Genomic DNA, 22225 nt, shown 5'->3' on the forward strand with positions numbered 1-22225 from the left:
GTTTCCGGTGCTTGGCCAGGGAGCCAGGCAGACACTTGCCTCCCCCATCCCTCCTCCACCCTTACCTAATTTTTTAACTTTTTCTTTTCTTTGGATAAATTCTTCGGAATTTCTCTTCACTTTTGCTTCCAAAACAGTTTCAAACTATAGTGTAAGAGCCAATGCTGTTTATATGTCAGTTCCACGTCAGTAAAGCTAGGAAAAAATTAAAAATAATTTTAAAAAATTAGAACCAGTCCTGAGTATAGAAACCGCCCTCCCAAGTCTGACCACACTCATTTTTGCATGAGGCTTTTTCTGCTGAGAACTGTAAGGATTCTCGGAATCATCTGCCCCGTGTTTACTGGTCTTCAGAGTCTTTGACAGGCTCCGGTCTCCCTGCTGCGGCTGTGCAAAGTTGCGTGCTTCTGCGACCCCTAAGTCGGTGCAGCCGTGGGGGGCTGAGCTGGCACTGGCCTCTCATCCCATCTGCAGGAGCGAGGTGGGGACAGAGGCCACAATGTACTGTCCCCACAGCTCAGTCTTGGGAAGTCTCAGACACAGAGGGGCAGTCGTCTGCCATCTAGACTGTTCTCCTTCATTGGCATATCCGATTGGACATTGTGTAAGGTTCTTTAAGGATCTAGATAGAGCTTTTTTTTTAACTTCCCAGGGCCCTTTCCGGGAGTGCAGGCTCTGTGCCCTGTCTTGGAGGCCACCACCGCAGTTCCCGGCTCAGCCCTCACGTTGTGTGGGGATTCAGCAGTTACAGCACACTCTTACTCATCCGGCAACGCTGGGCTTGCGTTTGATGGCAACATAACAAGGGGAAAGACGTGACTGATCCACAGTAACTCTGGGGGGCCATCATCTGCATTTTGCACAAGGAACCAGATCTAACAGGCTCTGTCGCGCCAGATCGCGTAGCTACAGGACGGAGGAGCCAGGACTCCACGTGCAATCTTTGTACATTCAAATCTCACGTTAGCCAAGAGATCAAGCTTGAATTTGAACTAGAGAAATTTAATGAAGTTAGACCTATCTGAAAGACAAAGATGGTTCCAGAAGACCTGAAGATCTTCAAATAGTTACTATCACAGGAACTGATGGATGTACAACTGTTTGTACTTAGAAATCTGGAGACTGTCAGTCATTCCTGAGCTCTGCAGGTCGTGAACTTTAAGGGAGCATGTTTCACGGTGAAGGGCACAGGCTCTGCGTGAGACAGATTTGGTCTGGATGCCTGGCGCTCCACACACCAGCACAGTACCTTGGCCAAACTACTCCGTACCTCAGTTTTATTACCTGTAAAACATGGATAATGATGGTCTCTGCCTTACAGGATTTTTGTAATAATTAAAATTGGATATTTTGTGGAGTGTACCTGGCATGCTATAGCACATGGGCTGCCTGCAATGTGCAGTAAATGTTAACAGTTATTATTTAGTATCTTAACTGTTAGTTCTAAGAGCCACTGCCTTGGTAATCACAGTGAAGGGGAACAGTACCTACTAAGTTGTGCAAGCCAGAATCCTCAGAGCCTACTCTCTGGGAGGTTAAATACAGAGACTGGCCCCGTGGAAGGGGAGAGCATTTGGACGAAGGTAATAACATAAAAGCAGGTATTTCTTTAGCAACACTCTAGGGGCCAGGCATTGTGCTTTGCATATATTTTCACTCTTCTTTCCAACATTTCTTTTTTTTAAGAGACAGAGAGAGTGGGAGAGCGGGGAGGGGCAGAGGGAGAAGGAGACAGAGAATCTTTAAGCAGGCTCCACACTGAGGCTTGATCTCATGACCCTGAGATCATGACCTGAGCCGAAATCACGTGTCAGACGCTTAACGGACTGAGCCACCCAAGTGCCCCTTCCTTCCACCACTTCTGCTAAGTAGATATCATGATTATTTACACTTGCAGAAGCTGAGACTTAGGGTCCTTGAGGACTTATCCAAGACCACTCAGAGATGAAGCAACAGAGCTGGGATTTAAACCCAGGTTCTTCCTGGAGCCGAGGCCAGCACTGGCTCCGCCGTATCACCTGGGCTCTAGCACGGGAACTGCGCAGAGCTGACCCAAGAGTTTTTACAGAACATGGCTAATAGGACTTTAGCAGGGCGGAGCAGAGGGAGAAATTAAAGGTGTTCCTGAAGTTTCAAGACTGGGTGATGGTGACAGTAAGGGAAACAGGAGCCAGGTTAAGAAGGAAGATGATTTATATTGCAGATGCACTGAGTTAGACAGCCTCAGGCTTGTCCAGCGGAGGTTGGGGACGTGTGGCACGGATCTGAGTTAGTAACAAAGCTATATTGCAGATGCGCTGAGTTAGACACCCTCGGGCTTGTCCAGCGGAGGTTGGGGATGTGTGGCACGGACCTGAGTTAGTAATAAAGCTATATTGCGATGCACTGAGTTAGACACCCTCGGGCTTGCCCAGCGGAGGTTGGGGACGTGTGGCACGGACGTGAGTTAGTAACAAAGCTATATTGCGATGGCACTGAGTTAGACAGCCTCGGGCTTGCCCAGCGGAGGTTGGGGACGTGTGGCACGGACCTGAGTAGGTAACAAAGTTGTTGCCTCGTGCCTGGTTCTGTAGGTTCAGCTTCCCAGTGACGATCTCACACACAAAAAACCAAATTATCCCGGCAACATAAGCAGGTACTGATGCACGTATATCGCAGTCCCTGCCTTTTATCTGTAGGGACACGTTCAGATGCCTGAAACCACAGATGCTTTGGAACCCTGTATAGGCTGTGTGTTCCCTGTACATGGGTACCTGTGATTACATTTAATTTATATATTAGGCACAGTATGAGCTCAACCAATAAAACCAGTTCTAGCAATATGCTGTTGTAGAAGGTCTGTGAATGTGGTCTTCTCTCTCAAGACATCTTATCACCTCCCCCTTGTACTGATGTGAGATGATAAAATGCCTCCGAGATGCGAGGCAGCGAGGTGAACGACCTAGCCATCATGGGTGAGATAACCCTAGGTTACTGCTGCCCTTCTGATAATCCGCAGGGAGGAGGCTCTGCTTTGGGACTGACTGCAGTTGCCCCAGGTCGCCTGAACTGTGGAAAGCAAAGCTATAGCTAGGGGTGGACAACTGTATACACGTACTCAATACACATATGTAACCACCGGCTACTTGTACCTGAGATGTGTCATCTAAATATAGTCGCTGACACCTGTTCATTCACTCATTTATCAAGAGCCCCCCCCCCTGCTGGGCCAGAAATTGTCCCTGGTGTAACGGGTACAGTGTTGGGAGGACACTGAGGCACTGTGACCTCAGGGGAAGGACAGGCCCCAAGGCCAGCAGAGGGCTCCCAGCTCTGGCTCTTTATCTGTTAGCTTTGTGACCTCAGGCAAGATACTTCCTCTCTGGGTCTTCAGTTTCTCGCATGGAAAGAGGGGATAATAAGAGTAACTACCCTGCAGAATTTTTATGAGGATTAAATAAGTTAATATTTATAAAATATTTAGGACAGTGGCTGGCACCTAAGAAGTGCTAAGTGTTTATTAAATAAAAAAGGAATGATGCAGGTTTGATTTAGCTGGGGAATAGCATGGCCTTTCCTGAAGAGATGACAAGGAGCCAAAATGCAGATGGTGCATAGGAGTTAATCTGACCAACGAGGGATCGACTCACCAACCTAGCAGAGAAAGCAGCATGTTTCAAGGCCCTGTGGCCAGAGTGGACCGGCAAGGGCATATGACCTGGAAGGAGACCGTCGAGGCAGAACAGAGAGGAGGGAGAGGATGAAGCCAGATTCAGCCTCAGGTGGAAGTAGAGGCTGGGTCGCGGGAGGTCTCGTAGGCCGTGTAAGTTTTGTTTTGTTTCTCCCCAAGTAGTAGGAAGCTATTGGATGGTTTTAAGAGGATATGTTCAGATATTGTGGTGAGCAAGAGAAGCCAGATACAAAAGGGTATGTAGCACATGAGTGTGTTTCTGTGGTTCAGTAGTAGAGCAGAGCCGTGTCACCGATGATGACCGCACTCAGAGTGGCTGTCCACCCTGGCAGGGGCCACCGTCTGGAGAGCTGGAGACGTTCAGTGTCCTGAGGGTGGCCACGTTTAAATGCACTCACCTGGGTGCAGGCACAGGAGTGGACCCCGGGTGGATCCCTACCGTTCGCAAGCTGCCGGTGGGCGAGCGTGGTGATGGCGCTGTTGAGGAGCATGGACTTGGGACGATCTCAGGAGAGAAAACCCACTAGACTTGGTGATAAACTGGGTGTGGAAGGCGCAGGCAAGAAACACGTCAAAGATGACGCCCAGGTGGCCAGTCACCTTCCCCGAGATTATGAAAGCAGTATTATGTAATCATCCACATGGCTTGGCGGGGTTAGCGTCCAAGCTCCTCCCCCTCCCAGCTCTGTGACCTGGTGAAGGTGGACTGTCTGCGTCATTCTCTGCTATCAGCTGCAAACAGTGAGTGTCTCTCCTGGATGCCTATTTCAAGGATTAAATGAGCTAACTCATGGAAGGCGCTTCCAAGTGCCTGCACTCAGTGGGCTGTTACTAGCTGTTACGTAGTGGGACCTGGTTTGGGAATGAAGAGCATGAGTTAAGGTTTTGGTGTGTTGAGTGCACAGGGCCTGTGATGTTCTAGAAGCAGAGGCCGGCAGGCGGTTGATTATATGGTCCCTGAGGCCAGAGAAAAGCTCTGTAGTAAGCGGGGTATGTTGCTTGTCTGCAGAGGATTCTGGGGAGGTAGAGAAGGGGGCTGTGAGGAGTTCTCAGCACCGGGGGCCAGACAGGAAGAAGAGCACAGCCGAGGGAGAAAGCCAGGAGTAATTCGTCCTGGGCCGGGAGGGTGGGGATGTCGTCAACAGTGCCCAGAGCTGCCGAGAACAGGCGGGAGGAGGGCGTCTTGTACCAGACACTGTCGAGCCTGCCTGCCTTACTGCGCAGCCCAGTGTACTCCTGTCCTGTCCACACTCCCCTGGGCCCAAACCAAAGCTCAGAGTGGCACCGGTGGTGGCAGACAGGACTGGCCTGGAGGGATCGTGCATGCTTCGTTGTGGTTGCTGTCCTCCCTGCTACCCCAGCCCCGTGCGCTGCTTCTGGTGGGTACGTGGGAACGCGACCTCTGGACCCCTCTGTTGCAGTCCACTCATTTTACACACTGTGTGGCCCCCAGCACCTCCTTAGTAACTCGGCTTTGGTCTGCTTGTCCAAAGTGCACAGTTTGGAGGCACGTAATCCCTTTGGTGCTGGGGTACTTCACTGGAAATGTGAGCAGTCCTGTTTTCAGAGGTCACTGAGCTGCACGTGCCCTGGCCATCCCTGTGAGCTGTGCACTTACTGGTGAGGGTTGAGAACATGGTAGTAGGACAACAAGCAGATGTGTCACAGAGTGGAGGAACCATGTGATGGAAAAGAACGTTACTCTCGGTGCAGGGGCTTGGGCTCTGCCGTGAGTCCCCGGGGGGGACACCGGTGGCAGCAGTGTTGAGCTCTGAGTGCCAGCGACTGACGAACAAGTGTGGGTCTGACTCCCGACTGGCTTGCACACCCCGGCCCCCCTTCCCCTGCCACACTGCCCTCCCCACAGACGGCCCAGTGCTCCGTGGAGTCAGCATTCCTGCCATCCTGGTGGGGGTTCCTCTGGAGCCCTCCCTTCTCGTCCCCCACAGGCTGCCCGCTAGCAGCTCTTACCTTCTTGCCTTCAGGGTCTCCCATAGACGCACCACCCCTTCTCGACCCCCTTGGTGACCCTGGTGATCAACACCCTTACCCACCCCTGCTCTGCCAGCACCACACCTGTCTCTTCCAGCGCGTCTTCTGCAATGCCCAGTGTCATGTCGTGTCATGAGATGCTCACCTGGGCCCCGGCACACTCTGCCCACTCCCCCACCTGGCCCATCCTCCCCCCTCTCTTTCCTGGTCTGTCACGGACACAGGGGCTTGCTCCTGCCTCGGCTGACCACCTCCTTGTTTCCGCCTGTCCATCTCCTCTGTGTTTTTGTTCCTCGCAGACTTGAGGTCCTTGGTCTCCCACCTGTGCTTTTCCATTTCCTCCTCCTTCAGGGTAGCTGAAGGCCCTACTGCCCCGTGGAACTTTTTCCCAGCGTGTCCAGCCATCCTGCTCTCTGCCCTTTTTGTCTTGTCACTGCTGCTCTGATATCCCTCTGGGGAGGGTGGTAGCTAGAGCAGAAGCTGTCCTGGAATCAGACTCCAGAAGACAACACTCCATAGTCACTCAATAAAGTCACTCAAACTAGTATAACTGAGCATCTACTATGTGCCAGGCACTGTTCTAGGTGCCGGGGATATGTTGTTGAACAAAACAAAGATTCCTGCCCTTAGATTCTAGCATGAGAAACAGAGTAAATTTTATATTATATTAAAAGCCAATAAAATGTGTGGCAAGAAAAAGAATAAAGGCGTTGGGATTTTGAGTAGGGTTGGTGGGAGATGCCACATGGAAATGCTGACAGCTGAGTAAAGACTCAAAAGAAGTGAGAGAATTATCCGTGTGGCCATTTGAAGGAGGAACATCCCAGGCTGAAGGGAAAGTTGGTGCAAAGGCCCTGAGGCACAAGTACTCTGGTGTGTTCAGAAACCGCAGAGAAGGGAGGGGGGAATAAACTAGGAGGAAGGTGCTAAGAGGGAAGCAATGGTCATGGTGCCTAACTCAAGGGTTTAGCCTCTCTTCTGAATGAAATGGGGCACCAGCATTTTGAGCAGAGAAGAGACATAACCTTAGGTTTTTAAAATTCTCACTCCATTGAGAAGAGTCAGTAGGTGGGGACACATTTAAAAGTAGGGACACCAGCTCAGAGGCATTAACCCAGGTGAGCGGTGTTGTCTTGGCTTGGACCGGAGCACGGAACAATGAGGAACAGTCCTCATCTGCATGTGTTTTGAAGGAGAAGCTGACCTCCGTGTCTTGGGCCTGGGTGCCTGTAAGGATGGAATGGCCAGAAACAGAGAAGGCTGAAGAAGGAGGTTGAGGGAGGAGGAGAAGCTGGTTTGGATCTGTGAGGTCTGTTAGAGATCTGGGGGAGAGGCCGAGAGAGCACGTTGGTCTGGGATTCAGGGAGAAGGTCTGAGCTAGAGACAAAATGTGGGCATGTGCCTGTGAGGCACACAGCAGCTGTGTAAGGCCTGGACCCTAGACGAGGTCACCAAGGAGCGAGTGCAGAAGAAGGTCCCAGCATGGAGCGCTGTGGCCCTGGAGCATTAAGAGGTCAGGAAGAAGAGAAGGATCGAGCACAGCAGGGCAGAAGGGGATATTAGGGAACGTGGGCCCAGAAGCCAACCAAAGGTGATTGAAGTGGCAGGAGGGGCCGCAGTGTGCAGCATCCTGCTGGTCCTGTGAGAGGAGTCAGGCGTGGGGGGTCTTGGTGGTGGGAGGGGCCATGGGAGCAAAATCGGGGTCACTGTGGATGGGAGGGAGGTGGGAAGGAGAGGCCGGCAGAGACTGCTTTTTCGAGGAGTTGTGCTAGGGAAGGACACAGAGAAGGGCGGGATGCCTGGCCAAGGTGGTGGTGAGCAAGGAGCGGTTTGGGGCTGGGCGGAATGACAGGACTGTGTATGCCGGTGTGAATACATCAGGCTCTGATGATCAGGGAAGGAAGCGAGAATGGATGGGGAGGGGCCCTAGCGGACACATGGCTTTGCCCATCAAGGGATGGTCTGTCTACAGTACCAGGTGTGACTGTGCCTCAGGGAACCGGCAAAGTGTCCCTTCCTGCTGTTGGGTGGGTGGGGGGAGTGGGCTGGCGGCTGACTGGGACCAGGCTGTCTAACAGGGAGAAGAGAAGGTTGGAGGAACCATGGGGACGGTAGTAATGACTGGCCATGGGCTGTAAGCTTTGGAGGGGAGAGCGCATTGCTAGGTATGAGACTCGGGTACCAGGTGTGAGAGCCTGAGGGGGGTGCAGAACAAGCCCATCAGAAAAGGGGGGACCAGGCACCTGAGACTATGCAGGGTGTTCAAAGGATCACTTATGTGTCTTTTTAACTTTCCAGGAGTTGGGATGGGAGGGACAGTGAGCTGGGGTATAGCGATCGGGAAGTGAGTGAGGGGCAGTCACAGGGAGGGGAGGGGCCAGGCTACCTGAGCAGGTGAGACTCAAACCTGTGGGCCAGTTAAGAAGGGGCTTGGAAGCCTCAGAGAGGAGCAAGGACAGCCTTTCATTGGAAGTTGAGGGGTTTATGCAGTTTCAGGACTCATTATGTCATCATCTGAAGACCTTGTCTTTGTAACAGTTCTTACATTTGCCTAAATCCCATAAAAATTAAACACACAGGTTTGTTATTTTAATTTCCCAGGACCATGGACCTTGTTTTTTCTTTTCAGTACCACTAACAACCAGCTCATTTTACCCTAATACATTCAGCCCATTCAGCACGGTCAGGTGTAGGCACCGACATTTTTAGAAGGTGAAGCTTCTCATTCTGTGTTTCCAGACAGTTGTCTTGGGGTCTAACTTCTCTTTTGCAGTGGGTAGCGCTGGCATCCGTTCTCTGAGGGGGCTCCTGCAGAGCTGGGGACCTCACCCAAGTCTGCCCCAGCTGGCCTACCGTGAGCCCCTCCCTCCCGTGCCTCAGCCATTCGCAGGCTCCTGTTTGCATTAGTAGGGGCCTCCCGCCCCTCCCTCCGCCACTCCGCCCCGCAGAGGAAGCCGCACAGGCATCCTGATGCAGCTCCTTGGGCACCCGTTTCATATCTGCCTGCCTTCCTGAGGAAAGCCCTTGGTGGGGAGCCAGCCGTGCCTCTGGCGGTGCCTCCTAGGTCATCAGGGCTGTATTAGCAGACTCACATGACCACAGGTCCAAGGCCCACTGAAGGTGATTTCGGTCTCCTGTGTTTAGCACCTGTATCTTTTCTCCCAGTTGAACTGGGGGAAAAGAGGATTTACTGAAAACCTCAAAACCCCAACAGCTGAGCTTTGCTACAAGCTGCATGCACGGCTCTGTTCATGACTCTGGAGCTGACCCGCGCCCATTATAATAGGAAGTGTATAAGACAACAGGATTCCTGTTGAATTGGCCTTCTTGTTCCATCCTGGATACACTTCCCCTCCTGCTCCCCATGCCCCGCTCTGCCTCAGTTCTTGTTGAAATTACTGCACTTCTTCCCTTTGGGTCCACCTGCTTCTGATCCCCACACCGCCATGTTGTCTGCTGCGTGATCTTCCCCACATGCGGATTTCATGGCTCCCCATTAACGAGGTAGCGGGCTGTATAATCAGGATTCGGCCAGCCCCTGCTGACTCAGCCTCTTCACCATGGTACATACATAGATGCTTTTAGAAGTTAGTTTTCGTTCTTGTGATCACCTGCCAAGCCCCTCATCCCTTGCCCCCTGTGCTCCTGAACTGTGATCTTTTAGACACCATTGACCTGAAGTGCCCCTCCATGTGCTTTTCTCAGAGCAAACCCCTTTCTACTCACTCTCCAAGCCAAAAGGTACCACTGTGAAGTCTACCCAGGCTCTCACCCCATGACTTGATGTGCCATGTGATCGTTGTTAATACTGAAATTTCTAGAAAGTCCTGGGGAAGCAAACACTGTGTCCTTAGGTTTTTGCAGCTTTAGGCCTTAGCCCGAGGCTCAGATGAATGAATAAACATGTTAATGAGTGGAGGGAAGGAGATGTGGGCTCTTCAGGTCCACCCCACGCTGAGCAGTGACTGGCAGTAGTAAGAGGATTTTGCATCTTAGGAAGTATGGGAAAGCTTTGCCAGGATCTCGGATGTCAGATTAGGAGCTTTGTCTCCTGGGCCTCGGTTTCCCTGTCTGTTGAGTGTGAGCCACAGTCACTGTGCTCTCCCAGGCCCTTCCCACTGCAGACCACAGCTGTGAACACATGCATCAGCTGTTGTCATTGTTAGCCTTACCTGTGCACTGCTGGGATATTAGCTACCGGTGAGTGTCTGTGCTGAGTTCCAAGTGAGTGGACCTCTCTATGGGTTGGTAAGATTTTAGAGGGGTGTTCTTAGAAATGGCTTCATAGAAGAAGAAACACTTAAATTGTCCTCGAAAGAAAAATGGGATATAGACAAATGTGAAGCTGAAAAACTTATTTTTGTATTTTCTCTTTGACATTTTTTTTAATGTTCAGTTCTATGAGCGTTAACACACACATATAGATTTGTATGACCACCCGAAGCACGGGGAATTGAAAGAAATGACAGCATCACATCTCAAGACGCATGGCATGATTTCATTTGTTGGGTTCAGTGTGGGAACAGAGGAACCCATGAGGAGCAGAGACCATGTGAAGTTATGGAAAGGGCTAGGACCCTCTATTCAAACCTGCCACACACTACTGGTGTGTCATGAGGCAAACTAGAAGAAACCAACCTCCCCGAGCTTCTGTTTCTTCCAGTGTAGAGCAGTTCGCTGTGAGAATTTCCTAACGGTGGATTTGTACCTCCTCTTCTGTATGTGGCTTGTTGGTACTTATGGAAATCATCAGTGGTTCAGAATAATCATCAAGGTGAGCTGTACCTGGAGGGAAAAGCAAATTCACCAACTGAAATCTAACCCCCATGTCTGGAGTAAATGAGCCATCAAAACCCTCCCTGCCGTGGGGTCGACATCTTGGTCAGGGCTAAATATCTGGGAGTCACCGAAGCTAGAAGCATGGCCGGGGGGACCTCTGCTCTGCTTCGCTTTGTCAACATTACGGTCTGCCTTGACTGACTGCCTTGTAAATAGATTGGAAAGTTCTGAGCTATTAAATCAGTATAGCTTTTTTGATGAAGACGAAATGCAAAGGCAACATTTTATAAAGCACGGCTAATTTCTTTGTTTTACTGCCTGAGACCCTTCTGTAGCAGTCCTCATCCTCTACACCCAAGGGTTCAAATGAAGATATCCTGGCAGAGAACGATTTCTGCCTCTGTCAGCCCTCTCCTTGTCTTACACACACACACACACACACACACACACACACACACGTATGTTAATGTATGTACTGATTTTACATCGCCGTAGAGAAAAATGGGAACTCTTCTGAACTCTACCCCAAATTCACCCAGACTCCTGACCGGTCCTGTTTATGGTGGACAATAATTAAGCCTAGAGGAGTCCCTTACCTCCACTTAATCCCCGTTTCTTCCATCATTTTTCAACTGACACCCTGGGCTTTGTAGGAAACATTTAGTGCTTCCTTGGACAACTACACTTTTTAAACTGTGGCCTCCTTTCCAGACTACCCGATTGCCCGACTCTAGCTTAGACTGCCTCTGAGTCTTTGACAGTTCTGTAAATTGTAATCACCCATTGGCAGTGCAAACAAATCTTGTCTATGGGCATAAGCTGAATCCTGTCTGGTGGAGGGAAGGCTCCACGCCGATGGAAAAGTCAATTGTTTGGCTCATTTGCAGGTTCCTTTCCATATTCTCAATCTATCCACGTGTTAATTCTCCTTGGAAACATTATAGTATCTGAATTAAATAAAATGAACTATTAAGAGTTACGATTTCTTTAAAAAATCTTTTAACCACAGTTAGCAAGAAGCTTCTAGGTCAGTATCGATAAACCTGGTTATGTCTGAGGTCGTCTTTAAGTACAGGAACAGCATCCTCCCCCCCACCTCACCCCTGCAGGAAGCCTGTGCCCTCCACCAGCCTCTATTAGTGCCCCCTGCAGCCCAGACATGTTTCTGCAGCTGACAGCATTTGTACTGTATGTGTGTTGACCAGTTAGAGATGCAATCAGGATTGCCGTGAATTGCTATTACACAAGGGGTGGAGAAGGCAATGGTAATAATAAGCTGTAAGCCTTTCGGGGTAAGGTGGTGTGGTCAGAGGGTGCCATCAGGCACCTACAGCACGTGCCAGTGGGGACACGGCAGTGCTCTGGGCTAGAGAGTAAAGCTGGCTGGCCACAGTCAGAATTCTTAAGGCAGCGGCACATCCAGCAGCAAAGCACATCCAGCAGCAAAGGGTGAGGCTGCACCAGAACCCATGCTTATAGACCACTGTGGACCAAAGATGAAAGTGCCAGGTGGCACAGAGCTGAGTGATAGGGGCAGGCTGTCCTCGGGGAGTGTTGGGGAAGGATGGCATTCTGGAGACCTTCCCTTAGAGAGTGCACATAGCTGAAGCTCAGTAACAAGGAGAATAGTGGGTCCTACGGTCTCCGTAATATAAATAGAACTTGACAGTCATCGTCTCTATGGCGATGAACTCCAGTCCATGCATATCCTCATATACATCGAGGGGTGCATTCCTAGGATAAATTCCCAAATTAATTTTTAATTTTAGGTAACCTAAATCTTGATTAAGCTTTCCCAGAAATTGTTTTCCTTAGGATTAGAGAGTCAGCATGCACGTAGTCTTAATTATTTTGAGTAAAGAATAAGATCTTTGTAATTCTTTGCCTCCTCTAATTTCAAGCTGAATAAATAAATAAAAGGAAGTATTTTCATCTGTTGACTTTCATATTACGTGCTTTACACCAAGGTCAGGGACCGTGTCTTAATCCTCTCTGCTTCCCCAGCGTCTTGCACGTGCCCGGTAGACAGTAAGCACTCAGTAAACGTGGGAGGCGAATGAAGACTCAAAGCGGTCAGCTACTCAAGTCACATTCTGACCGTTTGAAAGGCTTACGTATGTCCTTTTCTCTTGGGTTAAATATGGGTTTGATTTACTGCTTATGCACATACCAAGATATATCCTTGATCCTATTTTTTTGTTTAAGAAAAACTGTATCCTGAATGTTTTTGTGTGTGAACATTTTAGAGTTTAGAAAAACATAGCAAACTGTTACCAGGGGTTACCTCTGGTAGGTGGCAGGGATCGAAGGACTGCAGCATCTGGATGCTTCGGGCTCCTGGAAACACAAATCTCAACAAACAAGTAGCTTAAAGAAATGAAAAAAATCACCCCCACCCCCCGACATAGAAAGAACAACAAAAGGACAATTCCTGGCTTGGTCAATCCAGTGACTTAGAAAGGTGATCCAGGATCCAGGCCTTCCCACTTGGCCGTTTTCAGCATGGTTTGTGGCCTCGGGTGGCTTCGGTAATTCCAGCTATCCTATTGTCAACGTGACAGAGTCCAGCCAGTAAGAGAGGTATTTTTGCTTATGCATCAGTTTATATAGTGAAGACTTATTATCAGATTCCATTGGCCATGTCCAGTCCAGCCCATGCTTGACCCAGTCCTCTGCAAGGGAAATGAGACCACTGTGATTTTCCTGGACCAATTCTGAGTCTTACCTTGGGCTGGAAAGTAAGTAAGATTCTTTCTTGATCTCTAGTTACAGCGCAACAGGTGACTCACCAAGTTGAGGGATCGTGGGTTTTTTCTTGCAGCTTGACTCACCGTTTTAAACAAAGCATATATCTTGCCAGGCTTCCACCTCCACGTCTTCATCTGCAAAATTAAATGAGACCCTTTCTACCCCCATCTCAGAGGATGTTAGAAATTACTAGAAGCATTAAACGAAGGTAACACATGAGTAGAAGTGTTGCTTTCATTGTCAAGATCCTGCACCACTTACCCAATCAGAGGAAGGTGCTTCAATGGGATGTCTAACGCTGCATAATTCCAAACTGGTGAGGAGAGGAGAGAACTCCGTGGCCCTATTTAAGTATATTGGGTTGATTCTATTAATGTTGGAGCAACTTTTTTCATCTTGAGATTCTTTTTCTGAGTATAAAAACCTGGTGGAAGAAGAATTCACTCAACTTTGTCAGTGATGTAGATGGAGGAGGGTATCCTTTGCTGCCCTCTCACCTCCAGAGCCAGCCCCTCTCCGTGCCCTGGGGCTGGTTGTCACCCCGTTTCCCACCATGCTGCCCCACACAGGTTACACTCCCCTGAGATGCACCCCTCAGTCCCCCTTCCCACATATCTCCCATCAAAATCCTTGGTTTCTCTGAGCCCACTTATCTCAAATGTTCAGTTCCATCCTCAGGGAAATAAGCTGATTAAAATATTCAAAATGCGGATGACAGTTCACCCTGGACATCTCCCAGGGGGTATTTGCACTTAAAAAGAAGTCTTTATTAATCTGTACTTAGTGAAATGTTTGTTTAGAATAAGCAGGCCTTCCCACCATCCCTTGGGTCAGCCCCCAACCACAACTTTATCAGAACAAAAGAGAACAATTTAACATCCCCATTTCTGAAATGTTTCCCACTGTCTCCGATACTCCTCATCACCATTTCCACGATGACTCACTGAAAGCAACCTCTACATACTTCCCACCACCTCAGGCGTCGGGGAAGAGCTCTAGGATCCCTGCTCTGTGTCATCACGTTCTCCCTTTGCCCGTGTCCACCGTGGTGCCGGCACCTCTCGGGGCTTGGGCCCGTCCATGCTGCCGGGAACTGTGATGCACCGAGCTGGTCCAGGGTGGGCGGACTGCCTCCTCCAACACTCCCATTTTCTCTTCCACACTCATCCACATGGCTTGAATAGGATTAAGGATGCAGATGACGTCCTCACTCAACGGTTGATTCCTTTTCACTATTTTGGTTTAGAATTTGTAATAATTCAAAAGCCTAAACTTTTTTGGGGGACTATAAATTTATTTGTAGTTTCGCTTGCAAGCTGCTTCAGCAAAGGCCAGTTTTATCTGCTTGTGATCCGTCATTTTCATTGAATGTTACAATCTCCCCTGAATCCTCAGAATTCAGAATTCACCTGAGAATGCGCTGCCTTACCTTTGGTCTATCCTTCTTCCAAAAAAGGAAGTGAGGTTCACGGTCGACCTATCCTACGTAATGAAATGATGCCGTGCCTTCCTAATCCTCCTCGTCTCTGCCCCACAGCTCTGCCGCCTGGAGCGTGGTCTGTCTGCAGGGCAGTACCAGGGAACCCTGTTTGCCGATCAGCCTGTGATGTTCATCACCCCGACCAGCAATCCCCCAAGAACCAAGCTGCGGGAACTGGTCCTCCTGTGTGGGGGTCAGATCACACGAATCCAGCGCCAGGCCGGCATCTTCATCGGACCCTCCCAAGGAAAGAGGAAGGCAACCATCAAGTATCTGTCAGAAACGTGGATCTTAGGTAGGAATCTGGGCCCAGGGATGGACGGGGAAGGGGCCTTCTGCTTGCGGTAGCTGCTGGTGGTGTCCCCTTAGGAGCCACTGTTCTGTGGTTCTGGCCACACAAACAGGTTTTTCTGGGGGAAGCGTGATGCCCACACCCCCCTCCTTTTGGATGGACACTCAGCGTCCACGCATTTGCCTTAGCAGAATCCTGTAATTACTATCAGTCACAAGCCAACTTAGACCCTCCTCCTTTTGACTGTCAGCCAAAGTACAGTTCACAAGGACAAAGGAAATCCTATTAGACTCTACCTACTTTACCTCACTAGCTAGTGGAAGAGCCAGCCAAGCCACAGCTACCCCAGACCTCAGGCCTGTCCACCCTCCACTCAGGTGCTCTCTCCCCCAGGGCCTGTCTTGCTCTGCTTTCGGGGCTCTGGGCCAGTGCCCAGCCGCCAGGCCCCGCCACCCAGTCTCCCACCCCTTTCTCATGCGTGCTGCTCCTGACACTCTTTTGTTCATGTGCTCAGGAAGGTATCCTTTTGTGCAAAAGGAGCTACAGCTTTTATTTAAAAAAAAAAACCGGACATGAATGTAATGTACAAACTGCCATCGATGGCAGCCTAGAGAATGCCGAACGCTTCTCTCGATTCTGAAGGAGAAGGTGGTACAAGATCTGCTCTGCTTTCCAGGAGGCTGACAGTGTGGTGACAGGCGGACTTGTCTGGGACCCCAGCTCCGAGAGAGCTGCAGGGGTCTCCAGGAGGAAGTAGATTAAGCGAGACTGCGAGCTGGGATCCACAGGCAGTGAGGACAGCCGGGAGAAGTGGGTGTGGGGGAGGCAGGTGGCTTTTGTGCGGTGATAGGGCTGGACACGGCGGATACACTCGGGGACCCGCTTTGGGGATAAACCCTCTTGTCCTGGGTTTGATGAAGGTAATAGTTTGTCAGGGCTTTCCTTCCAAGTCCCACAGACTGGGGGCTTAAAACATGGATGTATTCTCTTGCAGCCTGGAGGCTGGAATTCAGAATTGGTTTCTCCTGAAACCTTTTCTTCTGCTCTTACTGAATTACTTTGGTGTCAGCACCTTTAGCCAAGATCCTTACCTGGCTCCTGCAGACTGGAGAAGTGTAGTGTATTCTCTCCCTTCCTGCTTCCCTGTTCCAGAGTCTTCCTCCTATTTGTCTCCCCTCATCTCTAAATCCCAAACTTCTGGCTTTTCTCACCCTTCCTAGACATTATCCTTTAACAGATAAGTAGATACTATGTCCAAGATTGCATTCATCTATCAAACAGACATTTTATGACTATCTTTTAAATGATGGATGGTCATTCTTTAATATATTTTAAAAGTATGGCCATCAAGAGTAATTTTTTACTCTCTGGTGCAAAGTAATTTATCTTCTGCCTGGAAACGAATTTCAAAGAAAAGAAAAAACAAAAAACATCCTATGATTTTAGCTACAGTCCAAAAGCCAAGAGGCTGTTTACTCTTTTCTAAATGCCAAGAATATAACCTTCAAAACATCCTATGTACTGAAACAGAGGTGCTTGTTTTGTTTTTTAGAAAAGTGCATGGATCAAAATGACACCAACTGGAGACCAGAATTTTGCTTTTTAAAAAAAATGTCTCATTCAGCTAACGGAACTGTGCACACGATTGATATCAACAGTGCATATCAACAACTAATCTTTACAGCGTCTGCAAATTGTGTACCGTGCACGGGGCCAGCGTCTGGGTCTGCACGATTATTATTTCCAGGTTGGGGAACTCTGTCGCCCCTTCCTGTTGCCCGTGGCTTTTGTGCGCAGATCGTGCACAGTTCAGCCGCCGGCCGCGTCCGTCCTGTTGTTTTGCCACTCTGCTCTCCTGTGAGTGGGTTTTTAGGAGGCAAATCTCTACCTGCTTGACCCCAGGGCTTCACTTTCACAACGCCCTGTGGAATTCTCTGGGTTTCAGAGCTGGAGCCGTGGGCCCGAGTTTCTTTCCTCTCCCATAATTCATGTCCTGTTTCTGATTTGTCATTGATTACACCATCTGCGTGTGCCCTTGGCAACTTCCGGGTATTGTGTGTTCTGGAATCCTTGGCTCTCGGCGTGGTGAAATCCTCACCCCTAAGGTGAGTCCCCCTGACTCTCTGGCCGCTGCCCCTGTCCACTCTAGGGCACCTCTGGTGACTTGGGTGTTAGAACATGTATTTTTCACGTGTTTTTGAGTTTATATACTTCTCTTTTGAAGTAGCTCTTGCTTTGTGCCAGTAAAGGAGATTTCATTTGTACGTCTCTACATATACACATAGACCCTCAGAACACACGGTCCTGAGCATTGCATGGCCTCTGCTGTCAGGGCTCTGCCACTGGCTTGTTCTCGGAGTGGGGGCGGAGGCAAATCACCTCTTCTGTCCACACCTGATTTACTTCATCTATTACACAGAGTAATCACCTCTGTCCTGCTTACTTCCCATCATGGTCGGAGGAGATAGCACAAGAGAGTGCAAGGTATTTCACACCCACAGTGGGCACTCTGCAGTATTCCCTGGGTGACCAGGTTCACTGATGCAGCAACATTTTCTCTTCTGAAGACTTTTCTCCTTCCCCTGAGCTTGCACTGTGTGCATGTCTAGACAATATTTTATTCCCAAAACGTTGTTCAGTTAAAATTTGGAATAAAATCCCTTGTAAGTTAAAATTAAAACCATGTTAAGGCACCGATTTAAAGGAAAGCTATTTTGTGACAAATTATGAAAAGCAATACTCTAAATTTGTTCCAACTAGAAGATCAGCGTGTAAGGTAGGGTCCCTGAGACTTAAGAGAAGTTTGAATTAAGTACTTATAAGTCTTAAAAAGTAGCTTGTTGTATCCAGTTTCAGATTCATCATTTGCTTTCCCAAAGATTCCAAGGTTTTTTTTTTTAGTACCTTTGTATTTATTCCTATGTTTTATGGGATATTTGTTTATGCAGATACAATAAAGTCAAGGGGGATTGGACGAACAGATTTTTTTTTAGCCATTAGAAACCTCTGAGAAGTTTGGTTTTTTGGTTCTTGTTTTTTGGCAGAGGGAAAGATGACCACCACCAAAAAAAAAGTCTCTTTCCCCAAGACCTCTGACATCCTAGCACTATATTCCTTCAGATAAGCCTTTTTATCCCTTCACCTCTGACCCAACATTTATATTAAAAAACAAAACTCTTAAATGATTCTTCCAGTGTAAGACTTTCTTCTAACCTCCAGCTCTTTCTTTGGGGGACACGGGTCAGGGGTGACTCTGGAGCATTCAGCCAGCTTACCCTCCTGGCTGCTGCCTTGTGTTGCTGGCATAGAATGGTGTGAATTTATGAAATCTCCAAACAGGGCTCACCACGTGAAATTTAAGCTGTGTCTTACTCATTTGCTCCGTGGAGAGTCTCCTTCATGCTCGGTTGCCTTATAACGAGGCCATTTGAACGGTCATGATTATGTTCCCAATTCATTCCCCAGAGTCCATTTTCCCTGAAACAGCAGTATACTTAGGCCAAGATTCTTGATGAATCATTGCACCAGAAGGAGAAATGGGGATTTTTGAGAGAGAAAATACTTGTGGGCACTTGAATATGTATGAAAATAAACAGGAAAACAAAAACCAAATTCCCGGCACCAGGAAACAAAATGTCACCTTTACCTGACATTGTAATGGAAGCAAGTTCCAGTAATTTTATTTACCCCAGCGCACCCCTAGAACAGAATTCCAATTTTACATATCAAGACAGTAAGACAAGAGAGTCCCAAGTGACTCGGCTGGTGTCTTCAGGGAGGGGGTGGGGTGGGTTTGGGAGCCCCAAGACCCCAGTGCATTTGTCACTGGTCTGTGAATTTTTGTGCTGTAACCCTGTCTTTTCACTCTCTCCATCCCCCACATTGGTGTTATCACTTACAGCTGGTTTGGCCTTTCACAGAAGACATATTTCCAGTCTCGGGCGCCCTTTTATTGTCTGGGCTCTGTTCAAGTGATAAGACATACATTTTATGCTATTGTGGGAACATAATGTAATATATTCCACAGCATTGCCAAAGGGAGAAAAAAATTAGCCTCCGCATGATTTCCTTATAACTTATAAAAAGATTTGATTTGAATGTCTCCCCATGTCAATGTTTTCAGGAAAAAGATCTCTGATAGCATGTGGGCCTTTTGCAGGCTAGCCTAGATCATTGTTTCCCCAGATGGCTGACCACAGAAGTAGGCCTAGGAAAAAAAGCTCTCAACCCTGGCATTTTGTCAAAGCAAGGCCACTCAGGGGGCCTCAGACCTTAGGGTGCATGATTAAACAGATGATGTTGGGTTTTCTCAAGATCCTCTTTGTCCACATTTTCACTGCATAGAATGAACGAGTCACAGGCAGTGATGCCATATGCTGAGGATGGAAAGAGGAGGAGAAAGGGAAGAACCTGGCGCAGGTCTGCCCCCAGCCTGCCCCACCCTCAGGATACTACCTGATACCTTCTCACCCAGGAGCTCAGCAACCAGAAAGTGACCGCAGATTCTTAAGACGCTATCTCAGACAATAAGATGAGTTATTTTTGTTTTGAGTTGCTCTCAAATGGATGACATCTACCAGGATAGAAATGAAAGAGAACTAAAGCTGATTGGTGTAATTCTATAATTTCAACATCTCATGTGTTTAAGTTCTAAAAACATTAAAAACATAGCTTTTTGAATGCAGCCCTTATTTGTTCTAGTCTGCTTCGGAGATACCAGAAAGACTGACTTGCTCACTTGTCTTGAATAACACTTGCAGGAGAAAAGGTAGACACTGCTTTTAAAAGCTACAAGATAGGCAACAAGCGTAAAAATAGGTAAAAATAAATAAATAACAAAACAAAACAAAAAAGCAACTTCCCATGCATCTAGGGACACAAACAGCCAAGTAAAAAGGCAGCCAAGGAATAGGAGAGAATATTTACTAAAATAGGGGTCAATATCTAAAAAATATAAAGAATATCTACAGCTCAACAATAACAAAAAATGATTAAAAAATGGGCCAAGGACTTGCCTAGACATTTCTCCAGAGGAGATATACAAATGGCCAATAAGCATGTGAAAAGATGTTCATCACCACTAATCATTAGGGAAATGCAGATCAAAATCACCATGACACAGCACTTGAGACCCACTAGGGTGGCTACCATAAAAACAAAAAACAAGCACTGTTGAGGATGTGGAGAAATTGGCACCCTGTGCACCATTGGTGGGAACATGAAATGATGCAGCCATTGTGGGAGACAGTACGGTTGTTCCTCAAAAAAGTAAACAGAATTACCATGTCATCCAGCAATTTTACTTGTGGTTATATACCTACAGGAATTGAACAAATATTCGCATCCCTGTGTTCGTAACAGCGTTATTCACGATAGCCAAAATGTGGATGCATTCGTCCATCAACGGACGAATGCATAAACAACGTGGCATCTGCGCACAGTAGAACAGTATTCAGCCATAGAAGGGAGTGATACTCCGATACACGCTGAAGTGAATGACCACTAAAAACATGTGAAGTGAACTAAGCCAGCCACAAAAGGACAAATATTCTATGATTCCACTTACATGAATTACCTAGAATAGACAAATCCATACAGACAGAGATTATAATAGAGGCTACCAGCATCTAGGAGGAGGTGGGAATTGGATTATCAAGTGATTATTTAACCAGCATGGAGATTCTATTTGGGATTATGAGAAAATTCTGGAAATGAGTAGTCGTAATAGTCGCATAGCATTATGAATGTTCTTAACTGTACACTTATAAACAGTTAAAATGGTACATTCCATGTCATGTCTGTATTACTACAAAAAATATTTTTAAGATACCGTTAAAACTATCTAGGACAGGTAAGTTTTACCAAACATTACCAATTATTGCATTACCAATTATTGCAGAGAAAAGAGGGAAGCTATTTACCTCATTTTTTAGGCTAGCATGATCTTGAACTAAAACTAAATTGTAGCCCAAACTCATCTGTGAATATGGATATAAAATTCCAAACTAAAATATTTTGCAAATTAAATTTATCAGTGTGCTAAGAAACATGCAATTAAGTAGGGTTTAACCAAAGAATGTAAAGATAGATGTCATTAAATCTTTTTTTTCCAATCCACTAATTTTCTAATCCACCCAGAGGTTAAAAAGAGAGAGAAATCCAATATCTGGTCATGATAAAGACTCTTTATTAACTAGGAATAAAAGAGAACTTTCTTGATGTGATAAAGTACCTATAGAAAACCTACAGCGTATCTTTAATACCGAAAACCTTAGTTTAAGGTTTAAGCAAGTACAAAATACATATGACTGCTCTTACTCTTTCAACAGAGATCTGGAGTTCTTAATCAAAGGGATAAGGTGAGACACACAAAGGAAATGTAAGAATTATAAAGGAAGAGACAAATCCTCATATTTACATATGATACAGTTGCTTACATAGAAAAATCTGGGAGAATCAAGAAACAATTATAATTGATTCAGCAAGATTGGTCTTTATTAGATCCACTTGGTAAAATCATTAGCATTCCTATATCCAGTAGTAAATAAATAGAAAGCATAATAGAAAAACTAGTGAATTCAAGGCTAGCCCTGTAATAATATCCTTTTACTCACATTTCTTGGGTGGGAAGTGAAAGTTGGTATACTAGGAATAAACTATTAGACTATTTTGTCTGTAACACAGCCCACATTCTTGGTATACTCTTGGGAAAGTTTCCAATTAGTGAATGTCTCCTGCCTAGTATCAGAGCAGAAAGAAATGTTGAGAACTCTCCATTGTTTTAGACCAAGCAATTTCCTTCAAATATACCACATGATGTCAGGTCATTCACTCATTCATTCAATTCATATTCGTTTTGAGCACCTTTCATGTACTGAGCATATTCTAGGCATTACTGGACTAGGAGTTGACAAGGCAGATACAGGGCTTGTCTCTATGGGACTTCCATTCTAACGAAGACAGTAACAGTTTTTCAAATCCTGTTGGTGGTTAATGCTACAAAGAAAACAGAGTGTGGGTAGTTACAGGGACAGTAAGATTGGCTTCTTGCGGAAGAGCTGTATTTGAGCGGACACCCCAATGATGACCACAAGGGTGGGCTCGTGTAGAGCTAAGGGACTGGCCTTTCAGACTAAGGGAACAGCTAGGATCAACACAGAGAAGGAGCAGAGGCGTTGTCTGGAGTGTCTGAAGCCCAGCAAGAGGATAAAGTGATGAGAAATGAAGCTGGAGTAGTAGCCAGAGGCTGGACCACTCAAGGCCC

General features: G+C 47.3%; 1 protein-coding gene and 1 long non-coding RNA gene across 5 annotated transcripts in view; one reads left to right on the plus strand and one right to left on the minus strand.

The window, feature by feature from the left end:
* Window positions 1-22225, plus strand: part of MCPH1 (microcephalin 1) — a 242530-nt gene that overhangs the window by 215744 nt on the left and 4561 nt on the right. For all 4 annotated transcript variants that reach the window (XM_034647479.1, XM_034647475.1, XM_034647478.1 and 1 more), the window contains one exon: window positions 14727-14964. In XM_034647479.1, the coding sequence (XP_034503370.1) occupies window positions 14727-14964 (238 nt within the window). The remainder of the gene's footprint in view (window positions 1-14726; window positions 14965-22225) is intronic.
* Window positions 9979-13717, minus strand: LOC117797068. The gene is made up of 4 exons (XR_004621890.1): window positions 13451-13717; window positions 13231-13323; window positions 12726-13113; window positions 9979-10447 (listed from the first exon to the last, which is right to left on the minus strand). It is a non-coding gene; the product is annotated as an uncharacterized LOC117797068 (long non-coding RNA).

This window comes from Ailuropoda melanoleuca, chromosome 18, assembly GCF_002007445.2.
Source record: "Ailuropoda melanoleuca isolate Jingjing chromosome 18, ASM200744v2, whole genome shotgun sequence".
Taxonomy (NCBI): Eukaryota; Metazoa; Chordata; class Mammalia; order Carnivora; family Ursidae; genus Ailuropoda; species Ailuropoda melanoleuca.